This window comes from Ictidomys tridecemlineatus, chromosome 3 (genome assembly GCF_052094955.1).
Source record: "Ictidomys tridecemlineatus isolate mIctTri1 chromosome 3, mIctTri1.hap1, whole genome shotgun sequence".
Taxonomy (NCBI): Eukaryota; Metazoa; Chordata; class Mammalia; order Rodentia; family Sciuridae; genus Ictidomys; species Ictidomys tridecemlineatus.
This window is the reverse complement of record NC_135479.1, coordinates 143,075,102-143,101,354: the sequence shown is the minus strand read 5'-3', so window position 1 is coordinate 143,101,354 and position 26,253 is coordinate 143,075,102. Positions and strand designations below refer to the sequence as shown.

At 35.0% G+C, this 26,253-nt stretch overlaps 1 protein-coding gene and 1 non-coding gene across 3 annotated transcripts in view; both read right to left on the bottom strand.

The window, feature by feature from the left end:
- The window catches only part of Snx4 (sorting nexin 4), a 62,958-nt gene that overhangs the window by 16,822 nt on the left and 19,883 nt on the right, over window positions 1–26,253 (bottom strand). For both annotated transcript variants that reach the window (XM_078044027.1, XM_078044028.1), the window contains 4 exons: window positions 23,875–23,922; window positions 18,463–18,518; window positions 10,166–10,238; window positions 2,643–2,704 (listed from right to left, as the gene is read on the bottom strand). In XM_078044027.1, the coding sequence (XP_077900153.1) occupies window positions 2,643–2,704; window positions 10,166–10,238; window positions 18,463–18,518; window positions 23,875–23,922 (239 nt within the window). The remainder of the gene's footprint in view (window positions 1–2,642; window positions 2,705–10,165; window positions 10,239–18,462; window positions 18,519–23,874; window positions 23,923–26,253) is intronic.
- On the bottom strand, window positions 22,553–22,659 carry LOC144376556 (U6 spliceosomal RNA). The gene has a single exon (XR_013437141.1). It is a non-coding gene; the product is annotated as a U6 spliceosomal RNA (small nuclear RNA).

Sequence of the window (26,253 nt, the reverse complement as noted above, 5' to 3'; positions counted from 1 at the left end):
AGGCACTCTACCAACTGAGCTATATACCTAGTCCCAAATACTGCTACTCTTTTAATACGAAGTTTTTATATCATAATCTTGAAATATCAGATTGTATGCTTATAGTACCAGAAGGGGGAAAAAAAAACACACATGATTTTTACTACTGTCAAGGAAGCAACAAAAACATATGCATCTCCAATACAAATGTATAGTTATAATTAAAAGGTAAAAGTAGGTAACATTGCTTCCAAGAATTTTCTTAGCTTATATGTTTATGCTCAAAATAGTAGAGCAATCTTGAACTTTTTTTAGTGTTTTGATGTTTACAAAATGGCTTTTAAATATCTATCTGTAGATCCAAAGCCACATTTCTATGCCCACAAGACAATTCTGCTTTAATGTACTTTTCTCACTTGAATCTTTTTTTGGTGGTGCTGAGAATCAAACCAAGTGCCTCACGCATATGAGGCAAACCCTCTACCACTGTGCTACAAACCTCTCATTTCAAATTCAACATATCTAAAACTTAGATTGTTATTGTGAGATAATGCAATAAAGGTTAGAAGTGAAATAATTGGGTTATAAGAGTTTTAACCAGGCTGGGGTTGTAGCTCAGTGGTAGAGCGCCTGCCTTGCATGTGTGAGGCACTGGGTTCAATTCTCAGCACCGCATATAAACAAGTAAACAAAGGTCCATCAATAACTAATAAAATATTTCAAAAAAGAGTCTTAACATAATCAGTGCATTAATTCTCTGATAGGGGTTAATTTGGTGGTAACTGTAGGCAAGTAGGGTGTAGCTGGACGACTTGGATTCCTGAGCTCCTGCCTTTGAGGTTTATATTTTGTAGTGGTAAGGAGAACTTGCTCACTTTCTCTCAGCTTTGTGGTACCATGTCCTAAGCTGCATTCCTCTACCATGCTTCCATCATGATGTTCTGCTTACCTTGGAACCACAGCAAAGAAGCTGGCTATCTATGGATGAAACTTCTAAAATTATGAGCCCCCAATTAAACTTTTCTTCCTCCAATTGCTCTTATCAGGTCTTTTGGTCATAGCGATGAAAAACCCCACTGAAACACTACATCTTTTCAAGGAAAATAAAATCTGAAAGTTTGGGAAGACATCAAGTGCAACTAGCCGAATGTATACCATGGTGATCACATCAATGTAACCATTCAATCATGTTAATGGAAATAATGGACCACCCAGATGATTATCTACTGAATGTCCCATAGGTATTTATCTAATTTTTAGCATTTTGTTATTGGTACCACCTCAAGATCAACATAGAAGAATTTTAATTCTTTTTATTCCTAAATAAGATTAAAACTTAGTGTGAGGAGGGCAAGACTTAGTTAAATTTTTTCTTATTCCTATTAAATAGTTTAGTGCTTGATAAATACTTAACATTTATAGTTGCAGGTAAAATGAACCAATTATGAACTAATAAATTTGAGAAAAGAAATATTTACTAAGTTCTATGTACAAACCTCTGGTAGGTATCAGAATGATCAAAATGAAGACTTTTCCCCTCAAGGTCTAGACCTTTGCTACTCAAACTGGTTTAGCAAAAAACTGGAAGTTTACTAGAAACATAAAACCACAGGACTCATTCCAAATCTACTAAAGCAGAATGGGCATTTTACATTCTTGCCTCTCTAATACAAGTTCATTTATTAATTACAATAAATGTGCCACTTTTGAGATGGTCTGATTATCTAATTTTCAAGATATCTTTTTTAAAAAAATATTTGTTTTTTAGTTGTAGTTGGACACAATACCTTTATTTATTTATTTATTTATTTTTAATGCTCTGCTGAGGATTGAACCCAGGGCCTCACACGTACTAGGCGAGCACTCTACCACTGAACCACAACCCCAGCCCCTCAAGAGACCTTAATTGGCTGATTTTTATCTTTTTCAAATACTGAGTATTGAACCCAAAGGCACTCTTATCAATGAGCCACATCTCCAGCCCTTTCTTTTAATATTTTGTTTTGAGAAAGGGTCTTCTTATATTTCCTAGGCTGGCCTCAAACTTGTAATCCTTTTGTTTCAACCTCCCAAGTAACCTGGATTACAGGTGTACAACACCATGCCCAGCCATCTGTTAGTTTTTAAATAACCACTGTTACCAGGCTTAACTAGAGTTATGGTTTGGAAATATAATAAAATCAGAAATGACTCATGTACCTAAATCTAAAAGCAATTGAGGAGGCTGAGTCGAAGGACCAGTCTCAGCAACTTAGTGAGGCCCTAAGCAACTTAGCAAGACCCTGTCTCAAAATGGCTCAACAGTTAAGAGCCCCTGGGTTCAATTCCCAGTACCAAAAACAAACCAAAAAAAGTTTATATTTTTACAATGCCAATAGCCTTTCTTCAATAAAATATGTCACACTGCTAGGTGTGGTGATGGATGTTTGCGATCCCAGCAGTTTGAGAGGCTGAAGCAGGAGGATCAAAAATTCAAGGCCAGCCCCAACAATTTAGCAAGAATCTGTTTCAAATAAAAAAATTTTAATAAGGCTAGTGATATGACTCAGTGGTTAAGCAAAAAAAAGTCTACTTTCCAGACTCATAAAATCTTCAGATTTTACATCATAGATTTTTTAAGAAAAATTATAATTGTTTATTTTAAATTTTTATATAATACTTACCTGAAAACTCGTCCATAATTCCCATGTACTTTATATACACCATAGAGTCGATCTGCTACTCTCTGAAACCAATATTTAACAGAAATTGCTATCAGGTCAAAGTTATACACAGTTTACTTTAATAAAAAAAAAATCATCCTCAAAAAATCAAAAGCCCCCCCCCAAAAAAACAACAAAAACTGTTTTGTATAATAAACTTGAAAAATAGAGAAAAAGAAAAATATAATCTCAAAAAACCAATCATAAAAAACTGTAAAATAAAACTAGTACTGCCCTACCATAATTATATTATGCCTCAGTAAATCTTTATTTTTTTTAATTTTTTTTCAAAGTTGTAGATGGACCCAATACCTTTATTTTTTTTTATTTTTATGTGGGTGCTGAGGATTGAACCCAGTGTCTCATGTGTGCTAGGCAAGCGCTCTACCACTAAGCCACAACCCCAGCCCCTGCCTCAGAAATTCTTTATATGTGTAGCTTTTAATTGCTACCTTTAAATCTTCTATAGCAAAAATGGTAATATTTTTATCTAGCAAGTTAACATTATCTTTAATAAATAACACTTGAAAGAGCTACATAAAATTCCACTGAATAGTATATACAGACTTTCTTTTTTGGATAACCTTATTGGGTATTTAGTTATCTGAATTTTTTTCAGAATTATAATGTTGTAATATGGGCTGGAGTAATAGCTCAGTGGTAGAGCACTTGCCTGGCATGTGTGAGGCACAGGATTGGAACCTCAGCACCGCATCTAAATAAATAAAACAAAGGACCATTGACAACTAAAAATATTTTTTAAGATGTTGTAATAAGCACCTCTGAAAATAAGTGTTTTTCCTTTAGATTGTTTCCTTATGATAAAGTCCCCAAAGTGGAATCCTTAGGGAAAGGAAATACATATGTTCAGTTCTATTGATCCACAGTTTTATACATAAATGCTTTTGTCAAAAGATAACTTCCAACTGACAAACATATTAGATATTTTAATATCAACAGAATTACAATTTAGATCACCAAGATGAAATGTACACTGCCTAGACAGTCACATAAATTTTACAAAAGACAAAACAAAATATCATGTGGTAAATGTTTCAGTTTATCATCTTCAAAAGTATTACACATGTGAACTGGAAGACCAAATGGCAATCATATATAAAATCCTAAAAATAAAGTTTTGGTATATAGTTTCTAAATGTAAGCTCAGAGGATTAAGTTAGCTACTTGACTCCTTATTCAAACACAAGTAGTTTCAGGATTTAGTTATTAACTGTACAGCAGATCTTAACCATTTCAAGACTTCAGCTTAAAGTGAAAGAAACACCATTGTAAAATATAGGTGTAGGTGTTAAGAGGCTCATAAAAGGTTTTGATTCTGTACTTGGCCTGCATTGAAGGACATACACCCACAGAGAATGGGTCAACATGCTACAAGTCCACTACTTGTTTTTGTAAATCAAGTATTACTGCAATAATCATGCTCACTCATGTTAGCACATCTATGGCTGCTTTCACAGCACAGCTAAAGAGATGTGACAAGGTGAAATAGCCAAGAAAGCCATAAATATTTACCAGCCCGTCTGCAAAATAAGTTTGCTGATTCCTACACTAGACTCAGCTTTCATGACAAAGCTCATACTCCTCATTCTACCTGAAACACTTCGACATTGTCCTCAGATCACAAAATTGATCTGAGATATCACATCCCAGTTTATTTTTTGGGTACTCTATATTGTTAAATCTGACTCTCTCCCTCCCCTTCTTGAAGTGATTCCATCATAAAGTAAGTTTGGGAAACACTGAGGCAATAAAGTAAAACAGGGTCTTTGCCTATAGGACTTTTCAGATTTTTTAAATTTTAAGATATATTTATTAACAAATAATCCAATCAACAAATGGGCCAAGGACCTGAACAGACACTTCTCAGAGGAGGACATACAATCAATCCACAAGCACATGAGAAAATGCTCAACATCTCTAGCAATCAGAGAAATGCAAATCAAAACCACCCTAAGATACCATTTCACTCCTGTAAGATTGGCAGCCATTATAAAGTCAAACAACAATAAGTGTTGGCGAGGATGTGGGGAAAAGGGCACACTTGTTCACTGCTGGTGGGACTGCAAAATGGTGAGGCCAATTTGGAAAGCAGTATGGAGATTCCTGGGAAAGCTGGGAATGGATCCACCATTTGACCCAGCTATTGCCCTTCTTGGACTATTCCCTGAGGACCTTAAAAGAGCACACTATACGGATACGGCCACATCAATGATTATAGCAGCACAATTCACAATAGCTAGACTGTGGAACCAACCTAGATGCCCTTCAATAGATGAGTGGATAAAAAAATTGTGGCAGCTATACACAATGGAGTATTATGCAGCACTAAGAAACGACAAAATCATAGAATTTGCAGGGAAATGGATGGCATTAGAGCAGATTATGCTAAGTGAAGCTAGCCAAGCCCTAAAAAACAAATGTCAAATGTCTTCTTTGATATAAAGAGAGCCACTAAGAATAGAACAGGAAGGAAGAGCATGAGGAAAAGACTAACAGTAAACTAAGACGAATGAAGGGAGAGAAAGGAAGAGAGAAGGGAAAACATATGGAAATGGTAGGAGACCTTCAGTGATACACAAAATAATAAGAGGTTATGAGGGGCAAGGGGGTGGGGGGAAAAAAAGGGGAGAGAATTGAACAACAGCAGAGGAGGTAGAGAGGGATGTTGGGAGGGGAGGGGAGGGGAGGGGGGATAGTAGGGGATAGGAAAGGTAGCAGAATACAACAGTCACTAATATGCCATTATGTAAAAATGTGAGTATGTAACAGAAGTGAGTCTGTATTATGTATTTGGGGAGTTCAAAACCCAATTGAGTCGAATGTATGAAAGATGATATGTCTTGAGCTCTGTAATGTTTTGAACAACCAATTAAAAAAAAAATTTTAAGATATATTTATTTGTAGATGGACATAATACCTTTATTTTATTTATTTATTTAAAAATTTTGTTTTAATTGTTGATGAACCTTCATTTTATTTATTTATATGTGGTGCTGAGAATTGAACCCAGTGTCTCACATGTGCTAGGCAAGCACTCTACCACTGAGCTACAACCCCAGCCCAACTTTTTAGATCTTTAACATCATATATGAATAATGACTATACAAGACAGAGATGATTTGCTGTAGGGAACATCTCACAGGACTAACACTCCAAGGAATACATGATAGATATGTAATTTTACACCACTAACTTTTCTAGATTTTGCACTTTCAGACATTGAAGTATCTTCCTAAAAGCTGACAGTCATTCTGTCATTTCAAGATATTAAACATGGAAGAAAGAACTTATTAAATAGGTACTTTTAAGCAACCTAAGTAAGTGCACAGTGCAGATCCACAATAATGTTCAAAGAAAAATTTTGTGAATCCCAGGTATGAATGGTTGTTTCTTAAAGTAAATCACTCCTGGAGCTGATGCAAAAGAAGATTCTATCATGCAACTAGAGCTCTGTGTATATAGGTCCACAGGGTGTGACTCAAAGAGGAAAGTCTATCTACCTCAAAGATATGAGTGACCACTTATGTGGAGGCTACTCTACCCATGAACAAGGCAACAAACACTCTGCAGTTGTTACTGGACCAATGTTTCTGGTATGAATTCTTCAAAGATGGAAATAAATTGTTCTAGCCAACTAAAACGTAAAGTGAATCTATAGATCATTAGGCATTAAGAAAGAAGATAAAACTAAGAAAAACTACAAACTTAAGACAAAAAAATTATCAATTTTTGAGAAAAGGAAAGACAAAAATGTCCAAGAAGTAAAACATGAATGATTAAAAGCTGAAACCGAACTGATTCAATGGTTGTTGATAATCAAAAAACTGGGTACTAGGGGAAATGATTTACCAGACTGCACTTCAGATTAATTTTGTTGAGAAGTCTTTCTTTTAAAAAACTAATCATCAGAAAATTGTCAAGAGAGAAGTGACACATAGCAAATCCTGTGACAAAAGAAATATGACAGCGTCATCTGATTATCCTTCCTCAACTGGGAATACCTTCTTTGTCCTTCACTAAAGTAGTAGGTGATTTAATACTCAAAAAGACAAAGCTTGGGGCTGGGATTGTGGCTCAGCGGTAGAACACTTCCCTAGCATGGGCGGGACCCGGGTTCGATTCTCAACATTACATAAAAATAAAGACATTGTGTTGTATCCATCCACACCTAAAAAATAAATATTAAAAAAAAAGACAAAGCTCTATGACATGTTAGTATATGATGTTACTTTAAAAATCTGAACACATTTAGCTTTCTTCCCTCTTGATTCTCCTAAGAAGTTTAGATTATGAAATTTATTTTTAAAAATTTATTTATTTATTTATGCATTGTGATTCTTAATATACCTTTTTACCACAATTTATCATATCTCTGATAAGGTATGTTGACCCCAAATTCACATCTTCATACGTGTATTTTGTATAATGATGAGGGTCTCCTTTCACCATCCATGCTATTCCCCTTCTCCCTCCTACCCGTATTCCCTACCTAGAGGTAATCTTCCTCCCTTGATCTCTCTCCCAAGATTATGAAATTTAAAGACTCCTGATACCTGCTACCAAAACGGTTTCCAAAAGAGCTGTAACACTTTATATTTCCGTCATCAGGTAGTATTTCAAAACATTAGATATTACCTTCTTTATAAATGGCTAAAATGTAATATTAAATAGTATCTCAATGATTGTATCTTAAATTATGAGAATATTAGCAAAGTTAAACATCTCCCTCCCTTTTAAATTTGATTTCCCCCAAAGAGGTAGCACAGGGTAGCAAGAAATAAAAAATCTGGAGTCAGCCATATGTAAGTTCTTTAGGTTCAGCTTTGGAGAGTTTATTACAATACTCCAAACCTGTATTTTATCTTCTTTTATGAGATGTGGAAATGACCTTCATCATTGACTTTATAAAGATTAAATAATGTTTGTCAGGTTCTGGCAACAAGCAGGATGATTCAATAGGTGTGAGTTCTCTTATGCTACTTCAATTCACACCCTTGGTCAATATATTATTTGTCTAAATTCTGGTTCCACATGTATATTTACTGTGAGATATTGGGCAAGTTATTTAACTTCATTTGCCTCTTTCCTAATCTGTAAAATGGGAATAATAACAGTACTACCTTCCAAGGACTATTGTGAGAATTAAGTAAGGATATTATTATGCTTGAGTACCATGGCTTACATACACAGTGATAAATGTTAGATATTGGTATTATTGTCCTTTTACTTTAGTTCAAAAAGTATAGTTCTGACTTTTGCCTCCTAATTCTGTAAGGCATGTATTCAGGTAGCAAAAATTTAGTAGCTGCTATGCACCAGGCAGGTTTTATTCTCATTTTCTAGCAATGAAAATAAACTCTGAAAGGTTACTGGATTTGCCTACGGATACAGTAAATGGCAAAGACCAGTTTCAAATTCAGACCTTCTTAGTTCATGGTCAACTGACCTTTCTGGTTGTTCTATTTTGACTTCTTAAATATTTAACTCTAATCCATCTGTAACATATTTTTACCTGAGTTTCAAAAGATTTCTTGACAAAAAAAGTAGTCAACAATTCTATTTTCTCTTCATCTATTACTAATTCATCTTCTGTCTCATATACCATCAACACCTTCTTCTACACTTGACACTATTGAAAAGGTCCTGGTGGTGCTTTCTGAATGGTGTGCAAGCTTCTGTCAGTGAAGGGCATTAATGTCCGTTTTTAACTTCATGTCATTTTTCTCTTATTGTCCATGTCTAAAAGTCCTTTCTCCAAATTTTGGAATACTGTGTTAAAACCTAAGCTATTTGGAAGGCATCATGTATTTTTCATTGATGTTTCTCTCACTTATTAAAAAATCAAGTGCTGCCTTTCTTTTCAAGATCTCACACTGTCTTTCATGTCAATAGTTTCTGAAGCATGTTTTCTTTTTCTTTCTTTTTTTTTTTTTTTTTAGAGAGAGAGAGAAATTTTTATTTTTTAGTTCTCGGCGGACACAACATCTTTATTTGTATGTGGTGCTGAGGATCGAACCCCGGCCGCACGCATGCCAGGCGAGCGCGCTACGGCTTGAGCCACATCCCCAGCCCATGTTTTCTTAAAGTATAGGATAAATATATAAACCCAGAATTCTCTTACTTGCCTATTACAAACTCCTTGTGACAAAGTCACTTTGAAGGATCTTATCACATATATATGACCAACCAGATCCTCTTGGTTAGTTAAAATTAAATATTTAAAAGCAACTTATTACTTTTTTTAGATCTTATTAAACATAAAATTGTGAGCCTACACATTTATATATTCATTCAGTATATTTTAAGTCTATGTGTCAGACAATATTCCAGGGATTTAGCAGTAAGAAAACAAAGTATCGGGTCTTATGGAATTCAAATACATTAGTGGGGAAAATCATTAACAATCATTAAAGTAATACAATGTCAGACAGTGTTGCCACAAGAACAGCAATAATAGAATGACAAGGAAATGATACTCTAAATGTTTTAACATTTGATCAGCCAATATGAGGATCTTCGGAAAGATATTCTTCCTTTAGTTTATTTTTCTATACTATTATAGAAACCTTTAAACATACAGAAAGTACAGAGTACAAAAGAATATAACTCCATTTCTCATAGAGAACAAAAGGATTTTCCTCATTTTCTTACACTCAGCTTCAACAATTATGATATATATGGTCAATCTAGTTTCATCTAAAAGTGCCCCCAACTCTCCACTCATGAATCATCAGTGGACTCTAGTAAAGTAAATCCCAGACAATACATTTCATCTGAAGAAGAGTATAATCAGCACAGGATGACATCCTAGACCTGGTAACTACCCAGTCTCTTTCAAAGCCACTGAAAGAATGAAGTTCTAAAATACCCTCTAAGTTACCCTAAGGACAAGAATGGATGACATAACATTTTCCAGGCATTTTAATATACTGAAAAGCATTCTTCCCCATATCTACTATAGCTAAACTATATGGCTAAATACAATGATTATTCCTTAATTTCTAGTTTCTTTGTCATGGTGAACTACTGTCCCAATAAATGTATTTAGTAGAATTTAAGAGCCCAGACACAGGATAGTCTAACATCCATAAACTATTCCACAGACCTTCAAGAGGGGGGAAAAATACCTGGAAGCATAATTATATTATTATATATACATCTAAAATTCTACACTTAATTATATTTCAACATGCACTGAAATGATAGGCCTTTTGACAAGATGTCATAATAACTATACTATAATAAACCATGAAGAAAACAATTCTTCAAGGGCTGAAATTCTTCAAGTTGTTAATGACAGAAAATCTTTTGCATTTCTTTAAAAAATGCAGCTGCATAATGAATATACTACATAGGAATGTAAAAATCAGTTATTCATCAGAAATACCACCTATAACTTAAAAGATGATGATTAAATGACAAGGATCTTCCTTACAAATGGAAAAAGCTCTAGGTCCACTTACAGCTCTGACTCGAAGAAGATGTGAGATGACAGATTGTAGTTCATCACTGTAGTGTTTCAGTTCAGTAAATCTCCTAAAACAGGAAATAAATAAAAAAAACATCATTCTTCTCATGAAAACAAGAAGTCTAAGGCTGAAATATAAAATGACAGTTCCTAAGAATAATGAAACTGGTTGTATATAACCATATATATACTAGCCCTGAACACTTACATAATAATATAAATACAAAAACTCTACAGTTAAATAACACTTTCTTTTGACAGTTTGAAAGCCAAGAAAAGATGCCATACTTCAGAATTTACATCATGGGGTTGAGATTAAATTCGTCAGTAGAAAAAATAACTTTTAAAAAAAAGGAAAATATTTATGGTGATTAAAAAAAAAAAATCTTAAGACTTAACCATAGGGGCTGGGGTTGTAGCTCAGTGGTAGAGCACTTGCCTGAAATGAGTGAGGCACCTCATAAAAAAAAATAAATAAATAAAATAAAATAAAGGTATTGTGTTCGTCTATGACTAAAAAAAATATTTTAAAAAAAAGATGTAACCATAAATTGTGGTCTCTAATATCAAGCTTAAAATGCTTCTCAGTAACCCTTGTTTCCTTATTCTATTATCAGACATTCTCCATAAAGATCTGAAACTCTTTGATATACCACTTGTCACTTTCCAAACAACCAAGCTTCATAGATAAACTAGACATCATCGGATGGGAACAGCTCCCACCTCTACCTCCTGCCAATTTTTTGAGAAAACTTTCTCAAATCTACGTCAATTTTTCCTTTCATCTAGAATCTCTTCCTATCCTGCACTTGAGATTGTACTTCAGCTTGAAATAGGAAATGTTCCTATTTCCCAACTTCCTCTCTCTAGTGCCACTTTCTTCTCCTTAGCATGCCAATTAACTCAGATCTTCTTGGATTAAAATAAACACACACTCCTTGACCACACACCCAACTATTAACCCCCTCTCAACACACACTGCTTTCTAACTCTCAGCAAGCATCTCCCTAGCAATAACCACTGCTTCCCTTCCCATTCACTTCTTGGTCTGTTAGAATCTGGCTTTTCCCTTTAAAACTATAATATTCTTCACAAAGTCAACAAGTATTGTCATGTTGTCAAAATTCAATGAAGCATTTCAGTTCCCTCTTACTTGATTCTCTTGGTCACATAACAACTGATATATTACCTTCATCTTCTTGAAAATTTGTTCCCTTGACAGCATTGCCATTTCCTCATGATTTTCCTCTTACTACTGAAGTTTTTACTGTAGTACTCACTTTCTTTCACCCCTCTCTAACATCTTCAACTTCAGTGTGTGAAGAATTTCTAAAATGTATCTAAAATTATGTTGGGGTCTTTTAGTTGGAGTGAGTATTACAACTGTACACTCAAGACTTGCTCTCACTTAGAGATCTGAGTTTATAACAAACCACCACTGGATTCAGATGCTGGTGACCCCTTATTTTGGAAAACACTCTTATGGTGTTGGCATTCTTTAGGGTCAAGCGCTAGGTTCTTAGCCATCTTCCACTCAATCTTTCAATCTAAACATTTTTTTACATGACTTGTAATTCACTATGATCAACATACTGTTATATTCCAATTTCTTTTTTTAAAAAAAAACTTTATTTATTAGTTTATCTTTTTATGTGGTGCTGATCATCAAACCTAGTGCCTCACACGTGCTAGGCAAGGGCTCTACCACTGAGCCACAACCCCAACCACTAAATTCTAATTTCTATCTCCAGTTCAAATCTGTCTTTCACAGATCTATCAAGCCAACTGATTAGCAGACCTGTTTGTACCTGCTTATACTGCTTATATGTCCAAAGCTCAACCTATTTTTTCCTATATCCTCAACTCTCTTCTATGTTCTAAAAGAGAGAGACCTGGGTTTCTTTCCCTCTGCTTCACCCAGGTTTTTACTAATCACCCAGTCTGTTAATTATACCTCCTAAAATACTGTTCAAATCCACTCATATTGCTCTGTTTTTTTCTGCCAATAACCTAGATTCAAATTAGCATCATCACTTCTCATCTGGAATTCTCATACTATCCTCCTGATTGGGATCCTAGGCTTCTAATAAACCACTCTGCTTGGATGGTAGTCCTAGAGCCCAAACCTACATAACTCCTCCGCCTTTCAGCAGGTTTCTTTCTGCTGCAAAGGTCAGCCATGATCCTGAAACAAAGCCCAAACTCCTTAATGTGGCTTTTCACTAATCTTGTGCATAGTTAACTGTGGTTCATCTAAAAAAAGAGGCAGCCAGCAAAGTTAAGGATATTAGACAACACACTTGACTTCCACCACTTTTAACTTCTCTCAAGGCAGTGTACTTCAGCTAAGAAACTAATCCAAGAATAAAAGAGCTAGCAAGGGCTGGGGATGTGGCTCAAGCGGTAACGAGTTTGCCTGGCATGCGTGCGACCCGGGTTTGATCCTCAGCACCACATACAAACAAAGATGTTGTGTCTGCCAAGAACTGAAAAATAAATATTAAAAAATTCTCTCTCAAAAAAAAAAAAAAAAAAAAAAAGAGCTAACAAGTTTGGGATTGGGGCTGGGGATGTGGCTCAAGCGGTAGCGTGCTCGCCTGGCATGCGTGCGGCCCGGGTTCGATCCTCAGCACCACATACCAACCAAGATGTTGTGTCCGCCAAGAACTGAAAAATAATAAATATTAAAAAATTCTCTCTCTCTCTCTCTCTCTCCTCTTTCACTGTCTCTTTAAAAAAAAAAAAAACAAGTTTGGGATTACAGGCTTGCACTATGGCACCTAGTTACAGTCTCTCTGAAAAAGCCAGCTAGCCAGAGATGGAGGCAACAGCATCATCAAGGGATCATATTACAAGAAAGTCAGGGTTAAAAGATTCTAAACACCTAAAAATGTTGGTGACATGGATGAAATGTGCATCATTGGAAAAATCTCTCATTGGGAAATCAGAAAACCTAAAGTGAAAACTGAAAAATCCACTGACTTTAGATAACACTGTGTATTTAAGAAATAAAGGAATGGGCCAGGCACAGCTGCTTGGGGAGGCTCAGACAAAAGGATCCAAAGTTCAAGGCCAGCTCAAAAACTTAGATTTTGTCTCAAAATAAAAGATGAGAAGGGCTGGAGATGTAGCTCAGTGGTAGAGTGACAGACACTGGCCCTATCTCCAATACTGCTAGAAGAAAAAAAAAGAAATGAATTTCGCAGAAAGGAGAGTTTAAGTTCTTTGCCAAAGTCAAAATTCAGCAGTGTCTGCTAGACTCTCCTACCCTAAATGATTAGCTGTTCTCAGAGAAAAATTAAGGAGTAAAAAACATATATAATAATGTCAAAATGCTGTAATTTCCTTGGAAAGGAAGGAGTTAACAAAGAGTCCAGACTGGGGAGATGATGATATAAAACTTCCCTCCCAAAACACTAAATGTCTGAAATCCCTGCCTGTAAGGCATGTAAAAATCAACAAGTAAATGCAGATTCTAGTAAGACTCTAAGTTTGAGGTTGTCTACACTTAATGTATCTCAAAGCCTCAACTAACCTTAGTTTCTCTTCTCTTCAAAACAGTTCCATCACAACTATAGGCCCTATATTTCCCTTTATTTTCCAAATTCTGCTTTTACTTGCTTATAGTCATCTCCCCATCTAAGCCTGGACAGGTGTCTCTCCTAAACAAATCTCATTCATTACTCAAGATTCATTTTAGATAACCTCGATCAAGGCTTTTTCTGAACACCACTCTTCAATTTCAAAGTTCGATGGTATAAATACAGTGCGGAGTCTAACTTGTCTACTTCATATTGCTTTCATATTTTCATATGGCTTCCATTTTTTTCCACCCTACTCTACTGAAAGTACCTCAAACCATACAGATTTTCTTACACTTCTTTACAACTTATATCATCAACTATTACATAAATCCCCAAAGAAAATGAACTCAATGAATTCTGAAAGTCTGAGTGACTATGAAAAACAATAAATTTGTCAGTCTCCTCCCACTTTTCCAGTTTCTGCACTTCCAGGTCCTGCCTTGCTGCCTATCTGTGGGAGTTCCTAATATGGTATCTTGAACCCCTTGAAGAAAACTCACTATATAAATTTCTTCCTGTATCCATCCTTCTTGCTCTCAAACTCAGCATAGGAAAGTGATCTATTCTGACATTCAAACTCAAAAAATAAACCAAGCAAATTTTAACCTTAATTATGTTACTGCATGGCCTGGCTTTCTTTCTTTTGTGGTGGTGCTGGGGATTGAACCCAAGACCTCGTGCATGCTATTTAAGTTTTCTACCACTGAGCTACATCCCCATCCTTTGGCTTTCTTCTAAAAGAAGAAAACTAATTTTATAAATTATTTCATTGGGGTCATATGGATTTTCTTTTATTAATTTTTAGCCAAGAAAAACTGGCAACAAAAGCTAGTCAATGAAACTTCTACTGGGCAAGGTAGCACATGACATGAGAGGTTATACTGCTTCTACAATAAACAGTAGATTTTAAAAACTATGTAAGCTGGGAATGGTGTCACATGCCTGTAATTCTAGCAACTAGGCAGGCTGAGACAGGAGAATCACTAGTTTGAGGCCAGCCTTAGAGATTCTGTGAGGCCCTGAGCAACTTAGTGAGACCCTATCTCAAAATAACAAATGAATAAATAATTAAAGAATGAATGAATACATAAATGGGTTGGGGATGTGGCTTACTGGTTAAGCACTCCTGCCCTGGGTTCAATCCCTGGTACCTAAATAAATAAACTAATTAATTAAAAAAAAAAAACCTATATAAATGACATGTTACTTCTTTCATCTGGTTTGTCTGTCATCTGGATTTTGTTTTAATGGGTTTAGGTTATTTTCAACTCAATATAAGGCACTCTAGAAGTGGACATAAAAATAAAACTCGGCCAGGAGCAGTGGCACATGCCTGTAATTCCAGCAGCTTGGGAGGCTAAGGCAGGAGGATTTTAAGTTCAAAGCCAGCCTCAGCAATGTAGTCAGGCCCTGAGCAACTTAGCAAGACACTGTCTCAAAATAAAAAATAAAACAGGCTGGGGATGTGGCTCAGTGTTAAGCACCACTGGGTTCAATCCCTAGTACCAAAAACAGAAAAAACAAAAACAAACAAAAAAACTTGGATGCACTTCTTTATGCAATTGATGCAATCCAAGACATTGAGCTCTTAAGTCCACATACAAGTATAAGGCCCCAGGTTCTCCTTCTCACTTTTCCTAACAATCTTGTTTGAGGAAACACAAACACGCAGGAAACAAGTATTAAAGAATCGTTTTGGAAATAACTCTGTGAAACAATCATTCTGGTGTTCTAGATTTTATGAAAGGATAGAATAAAACTGTTTTGAAGACATATATTCTTCTAACAATAGCACCAATAATAATCTACTGTGTCAACTAGACCTAGAAAAGATATCTATATATTAAGAATGGTTATAACAAATGCTGGGGTTGTAGTTCAGTGTTGGAGTGATTGCCTAGCATCAGTGAGGCACTGGGTTCAACTGTCAGTACCACATTGAAAAATAAATAAACTAAAGTCATTATATCCAACTATAGCTAAAAATATTTTTTTAAAAAAGAATGGTTATAACAATAACTGATGTAGACAATTCTCCTATCTAGGATTTGAGGCCAATAAATTTTTACTAATACACTGATTTTACACTTTAACAATATAGGAGCAAAAACTGCCTTGATAATACTGGTCATATTACATTTAAAATTCTACGTACAAAACAGTAAAATTTAGCAATTTAGGTAATCTCAAAAAGAGAGATGGGCTGGGTGCAGTACAGCACGCTTATAATCCCAATGGCTCGGGAGGCTGAGGCAGGAGGATCATGAGTTCAAGGCCAGCCTCAGCAAAAAGTGAGGCTCTAAATAACTCAGTGTAGACCCTGTCTCTAAATACAATACAAAATATAGGGCTAGGAATGTGGCTCAGTGGTCGAGTGCCTCCAAATTCAATCCCTGAAACACCTCCCCCAAAAATAGAGAGACAGAAGGGATTGGGGTTATGGCTCAGTGGTAGAGTACTTGCCTAGCACATGTGAAGCACTGGGTTCGATCCTCAGCACCTCATAAAAAATAAACCATTAAAGTTAAAAAAAAATAGGGGCTGGGGCTATGGCTCAAGCGGTAGCGCACTCGCCTGGCATGCGTGCGGCCGGGGTTCGATCCTCAGCACCACATACCAACAAAGATGTTGTGTCCGCCGAGAACTAGAAAATGATTATTAAAAATTCTCTCTCTCTCTCTCCTCTCTCATTCTCTCTTTAAAAAAAAGTTTAAAAAATTAAAAATAAAAATAAATAAATAAATAAAGGTATAATATCTATCTACAACTAAAAAATACTAAAAAGAGAAAGAGAGAAGGGGAAAAATATACAACTGATAAAATATTTTTATCAGACTGGAAATATAGAAAATACTAATCAAAATATTAATATTATACTAACAAACAAGAAATAATAACAGCTACATGATTTTCTAATGAATGTACATCCACCAAATGTAGCTTAAGTTTTCCAAAACTTTTTTTGGGGGGATGATTTATAATTTTCATTCTTCATTAAGAGGACACTTCTTATATATCATGCAAGTATTAAAAACTTCAGGGAACATTAAATGCATATTAGTAAATCAAATATGTCAATTTCAAACATAATATAAACATGCTGAAAAAGAAAAATTATGAAAACTATAAAAAGATCAATGGAGGCTCATGCTAGAGAAATAAAAGGAAGAACAGGGGGTGCACAGAGAATTTTCAAAACTATTTTGTATGATACTATAGTAGTGTCATCCCAAACTCCTAAAATGTATAACAGCAAATATACAATAGCAAATGTGAATCTTCACGTAAATGATGACTTCCAGTAATAATACTGTGTCAATATAGGTTTTTACTATAATAAACATAGTTCTCTGGTGAGGGGGAGGTGCTGAGGATGTGCTTTCTGCTCAATTTTGCTGTAAATCTAAAACTGTTCTAAAAAATAAAAGTTTTATTAATTATTATTTTTTATTTATTTATTTATTTTTGGTACTGGGGATTAAACGCAGAGGCACTTAATCACTGAGCCACATCCCCAGCCCTATTTTGTATTTTATTAGAGACAAGGTCTCACTGAGTTGCTCAGCACCTCACTAAGTTGCTGAGGCTGGCTTTGAACTTACAATCTTCCTGCCTCAGCCTCCACAGTCACTGGGATTACAGGTGTATGCAACAACACAAGTTTTTTTTAAATAAAGCAAAATAAAACAAAAAAAACCTTCAGCGGTTACCATAACTTCCTAGTTACTAAAACTTTAAAAATATTTTTTAGGGCGAGAATGTGTATGTCTAGAATATGTGAAGCCATGAGTTCAAACCACAGCACTGCAAAAAATAATAATAATATTCATTTATATTTTATATTCAAAATTCATATTAAAAACCAGAGGCATTACTGTTAATGTCATGGTTTATAAAGCTGCATGATAGATCATCAAAAAATGCAAACAGACTTTTGCATATTTTTGATAAGAATTTATACTACAGGCAAATTAAAACTGAAGGACTCTCTAGAGAAATTCTAGCAGACCTCATAAACTTGGTTGCTGTAAATGGAAAGGCCTCATCTGTCTAGACGTTTCTAACTGAAAAGCTCCTATAACTGAACCAAACTGCCAGGTAAAGGACCATATAATGAAGATCTTGAAATATCCACCAAATTTAGAGAATGAGCCAAACCAAAACCAAATCTAGTTTTTATCCTAAGAAGTCATTTCTGAATACACTGATTTCCTTTAATGTAGGAATACACTTACAAACACCAAACTGATATTAATAAAGTCAAGTATTTATCAAATGAAAATATCTACATAAAATTATGCTAAAATGCATTTATCTATCAAGTTTTCTTGGCATACAAAGTAGGTATTTTATTTTTAAATATACAACATAATTTTCTTAAGCTCTGCATATTTGACAAGCAAAGTCATACAAAGAAAAATTATGAAATTAAAATCACTTTCATCATTTTTTTGATACCTTCAATATTTAATAAATCCTTCTAGGAAAAAAGCAGTGGTTTAATTTTTTTAAACTTCAGTTATTTATAAGCTTAAATCCAATTAAGATATCAAATTTCAAAATCAGTTTTAGACTTAAAAAGAAATTTGTGAAATACCACTAAGAATATTTGGCAAATGAAGTGCATACATTCAGAAATGAAAAATTAAATAGACGGATAGGCACCATTCAAAACAACATTGTAACTGTTATTAAAACAAAACCTTACTTGTCTGGGTTTTTCACTCTGAATGTTGCATTAAGCGCTTTTAACCTGGAGTCTGCCTGGAAAAAATAATTTGTTCACTTAATACAATTACATTTCAGGGTATAAAATTCAAACAGTTTTACTTTCCCTTTAGAATTAAGATGCTCAATACAGTTTTCTTCATATTAAATGTTGTAAACACATTTAAGCATACCTAAAACAACAGCTTGGTAGTTACTTTTGAGAACACTTCAGAAACATAATAAATTAGACTAAGTACATGGTATTCAGTGATTCCAAAGTAAAACAAATGTAAACAATATATTAGTAGGCATACAGCTCTATATGACTACAAATCAGAATAAGTCATGTGAAAAAACTCATTATAGCTTTACACTAAGCCAAGAAAAGAAATGATCTGCATACGTAAAATAAATAAAACTGCCAAGGGTAGTTCTCAGATGGAATACAAAGGAACCTTGGGACTTTACACTATAATTATCAGTATTTAAGGAAAAGAAATACCTGTAATTAAATTAATACTGTAAGACATAAAACAAGCTAGCGGAAAATATTATAAGACAACATATCTAGCCTGGTGTGGGTGCACATGCTTTAATCCCAGCCGCTTTGGAGGCTGAGGCAGGTGACCACCAAGTTCAAAGTCAGCCTTAGCAATTTAGAGACACTGTCTCAAAATAAATTTGAAGAGGCCCGAGGATGTAGCTCAGTGGTAAAGCACTCCTGGGTTCAATCCCCATACCAAAAAATAGACAAAACATCTTTTTCACATCTTTATTTATTTCTAGATTAACTACTCTCAAAGAAGTTGAGGATAAACACTAAATAATAAGTTCATTGCATGAAATGAATTCTTTTTTAGGATTTTAAAAAATTTGTTCTAATTAGTTATACATGACAATATGAAATGTATCCTTAACATCTCCAAATCCTATCCTAAATTCTCACTTTTAAAAAAGAAAGGAAAAAGAAAGTCAAATACTTTGTCCAAGAAATAGAAACTAAAGCATTCATCGTAAAAGATAGCTGTATCAGGAATCATTTTCAAATTATGGTTTGGTTTTGAAAGACCTCAACAGTTTGAAAATTTGGTTATTTCAACTTACAACTCACAACTACAAATACTCTCAATTAACAAAACAAATGAAGAAAGCAATTCAAAAATATTATTAGGGCTTCCCAGATTACTTGACTAAGAAAATAAAAACAAATGCAACAAATATGTCACTCAAAAACTCATCCTGCTGGAGCTCCAGACCCTCCAAAATTCACAGCTACCTAAAGAATATAAAATATAACACCGGGCGCAATGGCACATTCCTATAATCCCAGAGGCTCAGGATGCTAAGGCTGGAGGATCACCAGTTAAAAGCCAGTCTCAGTGAGGTGCTAAGTAACTCAATGAGAACCTGTCTCTAAATAAAATACAAAATAGGCCTGGGTCTGTGGTTGAGTCTCCTGAGTTCAAGCCCAACTACCCGTTGCCCCCTGCAAAAAAGAATATAAATATTTGGTGTGATTCAGAATGATCTCATTTTCCCAGAAATACAGCTTTCCCTTACCATCCTTTTTGCATGCATTAATTACATAAAGAATAAGCAAAAAGAGAGGAAATAACAGGGACTGTAATTGAGAAGGTCTTTAAGTCAAATAAGCCTAAACTTGGATTTCATCACTTATAATCACGTGACACTAGGGAAGTCACCTTCTAGAGTTCGTCATCTAAAAAGTGGGAATACTGAATAACTTCAAAGGTACTAAGGCAATACTGAGCAAAATAAAATACAGTATCAGCCTATATGCTTATAAAACCAGCATACATGCTTACTATGTGCTAAGTACTGTGTTGAACACATAGTAAGCATATATGCTGGTGATGGTCAGGTAAAAACTTTCTGAAAAGTTTTTTTTTTAAAACCATTTTAGATAGTTTTTCTAAAATTATTGGCTGAGGGTATAGCTCAATGCCAGAGTACACACTTTGCATATTCAAGGACTCAGATTTGCTCCCTAGCACCAAAATATTTTAAAAATTGCTCACAAAATAAAAGCATGTTCCTAAAAAGTCTTTTCAATCACCTTAGAGCAAGAGTTGCCAAGTTTTAGACCAACAAGAATCAGTATGTATGGGATAAAACTCAGGATTGAGTATTTGAACAAACAATCCCAATAACTGAGAAGCACGCAGTATATTAACAGTACAATTAACCGAATTTACAGTACAAAGCAAGCATAATTTCACTTTTTCTTAAGGCCTTCAGGTAACCCCTATAAACAACTACTAGCAAACCCATTTTTCATACACTGAGACCCTGGAGGCTAAAAGGATATGTGAAGATTTGGCCTCATGCCCAATGTACCTATACTGTGCATCTGACCCTCATACACTTGTTATCTCCTTCTCTGGTATCAGACTCAGTTGTCATTGTCACTATTGTCACAATGTAGCTCGTCTTCACTATTACTCAACTTTAGTAAATTTTCTGCCAAAATATTTGTAGTCTGGAAAATAGCCCAATCTATCTGAACTATAATAAAATAAGTGAATTCTGAGAGAACCAAAGTATTTCTAAAAGCATGGAAGTAAGCTATGTTACACCCATTTGAATATTCAAAAAAGTCAGATTTGCTTAAATATTGGCTTCCAATTGTGATTAAATTGTCATCAAACACATGATCTCCAGATAAGGAAAACATGACTTTACATCTATATATACACCTACACCTACGTATGTATAGGGAGAACCTCATTTGTATGAATGCATGTACATATTCATGTATGTGAGGTTGCCCCTCAAGAGCCCATGTCCTTGATGGAAGAAGAAAAGACGTCAGAAATGTCCAAAAAAAAATTAGGAATAGAAGATGACAAGTGGGTTTCTAAATTCTCTCCATAAAGGTTATATCTAGTCTTTACTTCACTGAAAGACTGATTTTATGAATTATTAATACTATATATTAAGCACTAACTTTCAAATACTTTAAACCCAAAGATCTAAACCATACCCAAGCTTTAAACCATAGGTTACCCAAGTACAAAACATTATATCAAAATATTTAAACAGCAAGCACACATAAGATTCATGGCACGCTATGTAAAAAATAGTACAGTCTATAATAATAGAGAAATTCAGGTATTTTCCAAGGTCTTCAAAGTTATGACCAAACACGGGGTTCAAGGACAAACCACAGATAATTAAGTGACTAAACTGGTGACAAATCAATGACTAAATTTAAAAATTTTGTATTATATAAAGGGAATTCACCAAAACAACTGTATTTTAGGGGTTTTTTTTACACTTTTTATTAGTTTCTAACATATCTTGGATTATTTTTCAGAAGCCACTATTAAAGAATGATTTTCTAAGTTTCAAGTTATTTCAAGTCCTTGCCTAAACTAAATTCCATCACTCTCTCTGAGCATTATAAAGTAATGAGTTTCAATCAAGAAAACTGTAATTTTTAATGTATAACTGCCAACAAAATACTTATAAATTAACATCTATTCATGCAAAATTAGAAACTTGATTACATTTTCTCTATACGAAAATAATTTTCTAATTAATTTTGTGCTATTCAACTACCTATATACCAATGCATAAAGATCTGGGAGGTATTTTTTTTAAATTAATGAATATATTTTGTTCTTCTTATGGGATATACCATGATTTTTGGTACTACATTATCCTGTGAATAGTTTATCAATTTATATGCTATATACAGGTTGAGTATCTTTTTCTCTCTGTTTTTTTTTTTTGCAAGCAATAGAATTTTATTTAAAAATTCATAACATAAAGCCAGGTATGGTGGTGCATGCCTGTAATCCCAGAGGCTCAGGAAGCTGAGACAGGAGGATCACAAGTTTAAGGCCAGCCTCAGCAACTCAGTAAGGTCCTAAGCAACTAAGCAAAACCTGTCTCAAAAAATAAACAGGGATGGGGAGGTGGCTCAGTAGTTAAGCACCCCTGGGTTCAATCCCTGGTACAAAAAAAAAAAAAATTATAACATAGAATATTGCTTCCATAACAATGCAAAGAAACTTATCCAGAATTCATTGTCAACATTCATACAGTGTCACTTCAATTATATAAAAACCATGGAATGCTTCATGAATTAATATATCATCTTTAGGCAGGGGCCATGCTAATCTTCTCTGTAATATTTCAATTTTAGCATATATGCTGCCAAAATGAGCATCAGGTTGAATATCTCTTATCTGAAATGCTTGGGACCAAAAGTCTAGATTTTGGAGTTTTTTGAGATGTTGGAATATTTTTCATAGACTACTGGTTGAACATCCCTCATCTCAAAACACAAACTAGCCAAGTGTGGTGGCTCACGCCTATAATCCCAGTGGCTTGGGAAGCTGAGGCAGGAGGATTGTGATTCAAAGCCAGCCTCAACAAAAGCAAGGCACTAAGCAACTCAGTGAGACCCTGTCTCTAAATAAAAATACAAAAGAGGGCTAGGGAGTGGCTCAGTGGTTGAGTGCCCCTGGGTTAAATCCCCAGTACCAAAAAAAAATTAATAATAATAATCCAAACTATTCCTAAATCCAAAACGTATTGAGTGGGCATCACTCAAATGGATTTTGAAGCATTTCAGATTTCAGACTACTTTGAATTTCAGATTTTCAGATTACGAATGTGCAATCTGAATTATGTAAATTTATATTATATTATCTACCTACCTTCTCAGGTTACAAGAGACATAAAACTTTTAAAAGCTTTTAACCTACAATAGATTTCTTTGGGGAAAGATTTGGAGAGCAGAGTAGATTAGGGTAGCCATCTCACCACCACAATACCCCTCAATTTTCAGATAACAATCTCATTTCAAAACATTAATTCTAAACTTGAAGAAAACTAAATACACATTTATCACTTAAGAGATGCTCTTTCAAAATGATACCTATATCGGTTTCAAACTGGCCACCATGTCCCAACTGACAGAAGCAGCATGACCAAAAACTCATCTTTTAGTTTACTCATGTGGAAAAATCCAAGCTAGACTCTTGAGAAGTACCATTCACTGGTATTAGTGATCAATTGCCGGAGGCAGGGGTGCACGTGGAAATGGTCAGGAAAGAGAAAAGAAAAAGATGTAAAAGTATGTTTATACTGTGGGGGAAAAATTTATAGTCTGTATTTAGATTACCGCTTCAAAATGCTCTTATCTAATAAAATTAAATTAATAAATTTGACCATTATAGTCCAACTAGTAACAAAAATTACATAAATCAAAAGTGAATTGTGGTGTTTCTTTTTGAAAAGCTTATCAATGATATTAGATGCAAAGATGATTTCTGACATTTATTCATTCAAAAAATTAACCCACTACCCATTAAGAGTATAGCATTGTGCTAGAAACTGTAAAGAAATACAGCAAATTACTTCATACAAATATACTTACCTTCAGCTGAAACCCAGTTTCATTCACAGTTTCCTTCCAGTTACCTTCCTAAAAATTAAAGTTAATTTTAAAAACCATTACTGCAAAGCAAAACAATACATAAAAAAATTCAAAAATAATTCAGTATTATTTTGTTCTTATTTCAAGGGAAATGGTAAAGAAAAGTTTACAAAAAAATCTTTCATTATAAAATTAAACATAAGAGACTGGAGTTGTAGCTCAGTGGTAGAGCGCTTGCCTAGCATGTGTCAGGCACTGGGTTCAATCCACAGCACCACATAAAACTAAATAAATAAAATAAAGTTATTGTGTCCATCTACAACTAAAATAAAATTTTTTAATTAAACATATAGTTCAGATTTCAAAAGATAAAACAGAATTTGGACCCAAGATTTTAGAGATTAGGGCTTCAAAAAACTGATGACTAATTTTGATATCATTTAAGTGATACCAAAAGTAGTATCTTCAATTAAGTATAAAAATGCTAACCAAGCTGGGCATAGTGGCACACGGCTGTAATCCCAGCGGCTGGGGAGGTTGAGACAGGAGAATCTCGAGTTCAAGGCCAGCCTCAGCAATCATGAGGCACTAAGCAAATCAGTGAGACCCTGTCTCTAAATAAAATACAAAATAGGGTTGGGATGTGGCTCAGTTATTGAGTATCCGTGAGTTCATTCCACGGTGCAAAAAAAAAAAAAAAAAAAAAGCTAACCAAAAGAATACTGCAATTGAATAATAAACAATTCAATAAATCCAAACCCAACCCAATAAATTGCACATAAAAACCTGCTCCAAAAACATCTTTAAAAATAAGAATTATAACCATATACTTTGTATACAACCAGAGATATAAAAAATTGTGCTCTTTATGTGTAATATGAATTATTTGTAATGCATTCTGTTGTCATTTATTTTTTAAAATCAAATAAAAATTGGGGAAAAAATAAGCATTATAATCAAGAGTGGTGTCTCAAACCTTTTTTTTCCAGTGATTCTGCAGGCTGAGAGAGGAGGACTTCGTTTGAATTTAGCCTCAGCAAATTTAGTGAGACCCCAAGCAACTTAGGAAAATTCCATTTCAAAATAAACAATAACAAGAGCTGGCTCATGCCTATAATCCTAGTGGCTTAGGCTGCTGAGGCAGGATTGCAGGTTCGAAGCCAGCCTCAGGAACTTACTGAGGCTCTAAACAACTTAGTAAGACCTTGCTTCAAAATAAAAAATAAAAAGGGCTGGTGATGTGGCTCAGTGGTTATGCATCCTTGTGTTTAATCCCTCATACCCAAATTAAAAAAAAAACAAAAGAGCTGGGTATGCCTCAGTGATCAAGCACCCCTGGGTTCCATCCCCAGTACAAATAAATAAATGAATAAATAATGCATACCTGTAATCTCAGCAACTCCAAAGGCTAACATGAAGGGGTGTGTGTTTGTGTTTGTGTGTGTGTGTGTGTGTGTGTTCAAGATAGTGGAATAAGAAGGGGTCATGTTCCTGGCTGCTCCATAGTGAAACCAAGAAAGCAAACAGGCAGCTTCCCAGCAAAGTGGGTGAACAAACAAACAAACAAAAAAAGCAGGGGGACTTTACTGGAATTTAAAACTAGACATTCAAAGCAGACTGGGGACACAGGAAGTTGGATATAATAAAATAAGGAAGAAATCCCTAGAGGCATAGTCGCTTCAGCAACTGAGCCAAAAGCACCAGCCACAGTTGTGGAGGGATAAGGAAATTAAAGGAACCCGCATTTTGGGGAGGCTTGAGGCGTGTACAGAGCATTTAGAGATCAACGGCATTGCCCAGCAAACCTGAAAGATGTGCCGCACAATATCTGTGTGCGGAGAAAGAAGCCACCATCTTTCCAGAAAGAGTGTAGAAGACAAAGGAAGGAACCATTTTGCAGCCACTGCGGGGCTCACACCCGAGGTGGCCCATTCTTGGCAAAACTGAGTTTGGCCCAAAATACAGGCCTGGTAAACATACACTGCACAAAATAGAGTGTGCTTAAGTGACCAAGAGAAAAATCAAACGTGGAGAGAGTTCGACAAAGTCGACAACTGGTTGTGAAAACCTACTTGGCTCTATCCCTCCTCATATCCGACTGTTCACAAGACCTGCTGAGAGAGATTCATCTGGCTGGGAACTTGGAAGGGCACAAGCAGGAGAGATTCTCTTCTCTGGAGACTGAACTTGAGAGGAAATTTGGTCCGCAGGTGATGTAGGGGACTAAAAATTAGGTCCCCCAAAACACAAGTAGATTCCAGGGGAGATCCCTAGAGTACAGTATTTGAGCGTGGACCTGCAAGTGCTGGGTGCTGGAGGTGCTGATTTAAAATCTCCAGAACAACTGGCGATCAGCAAAGAGCCTGGAACCCACCTAAA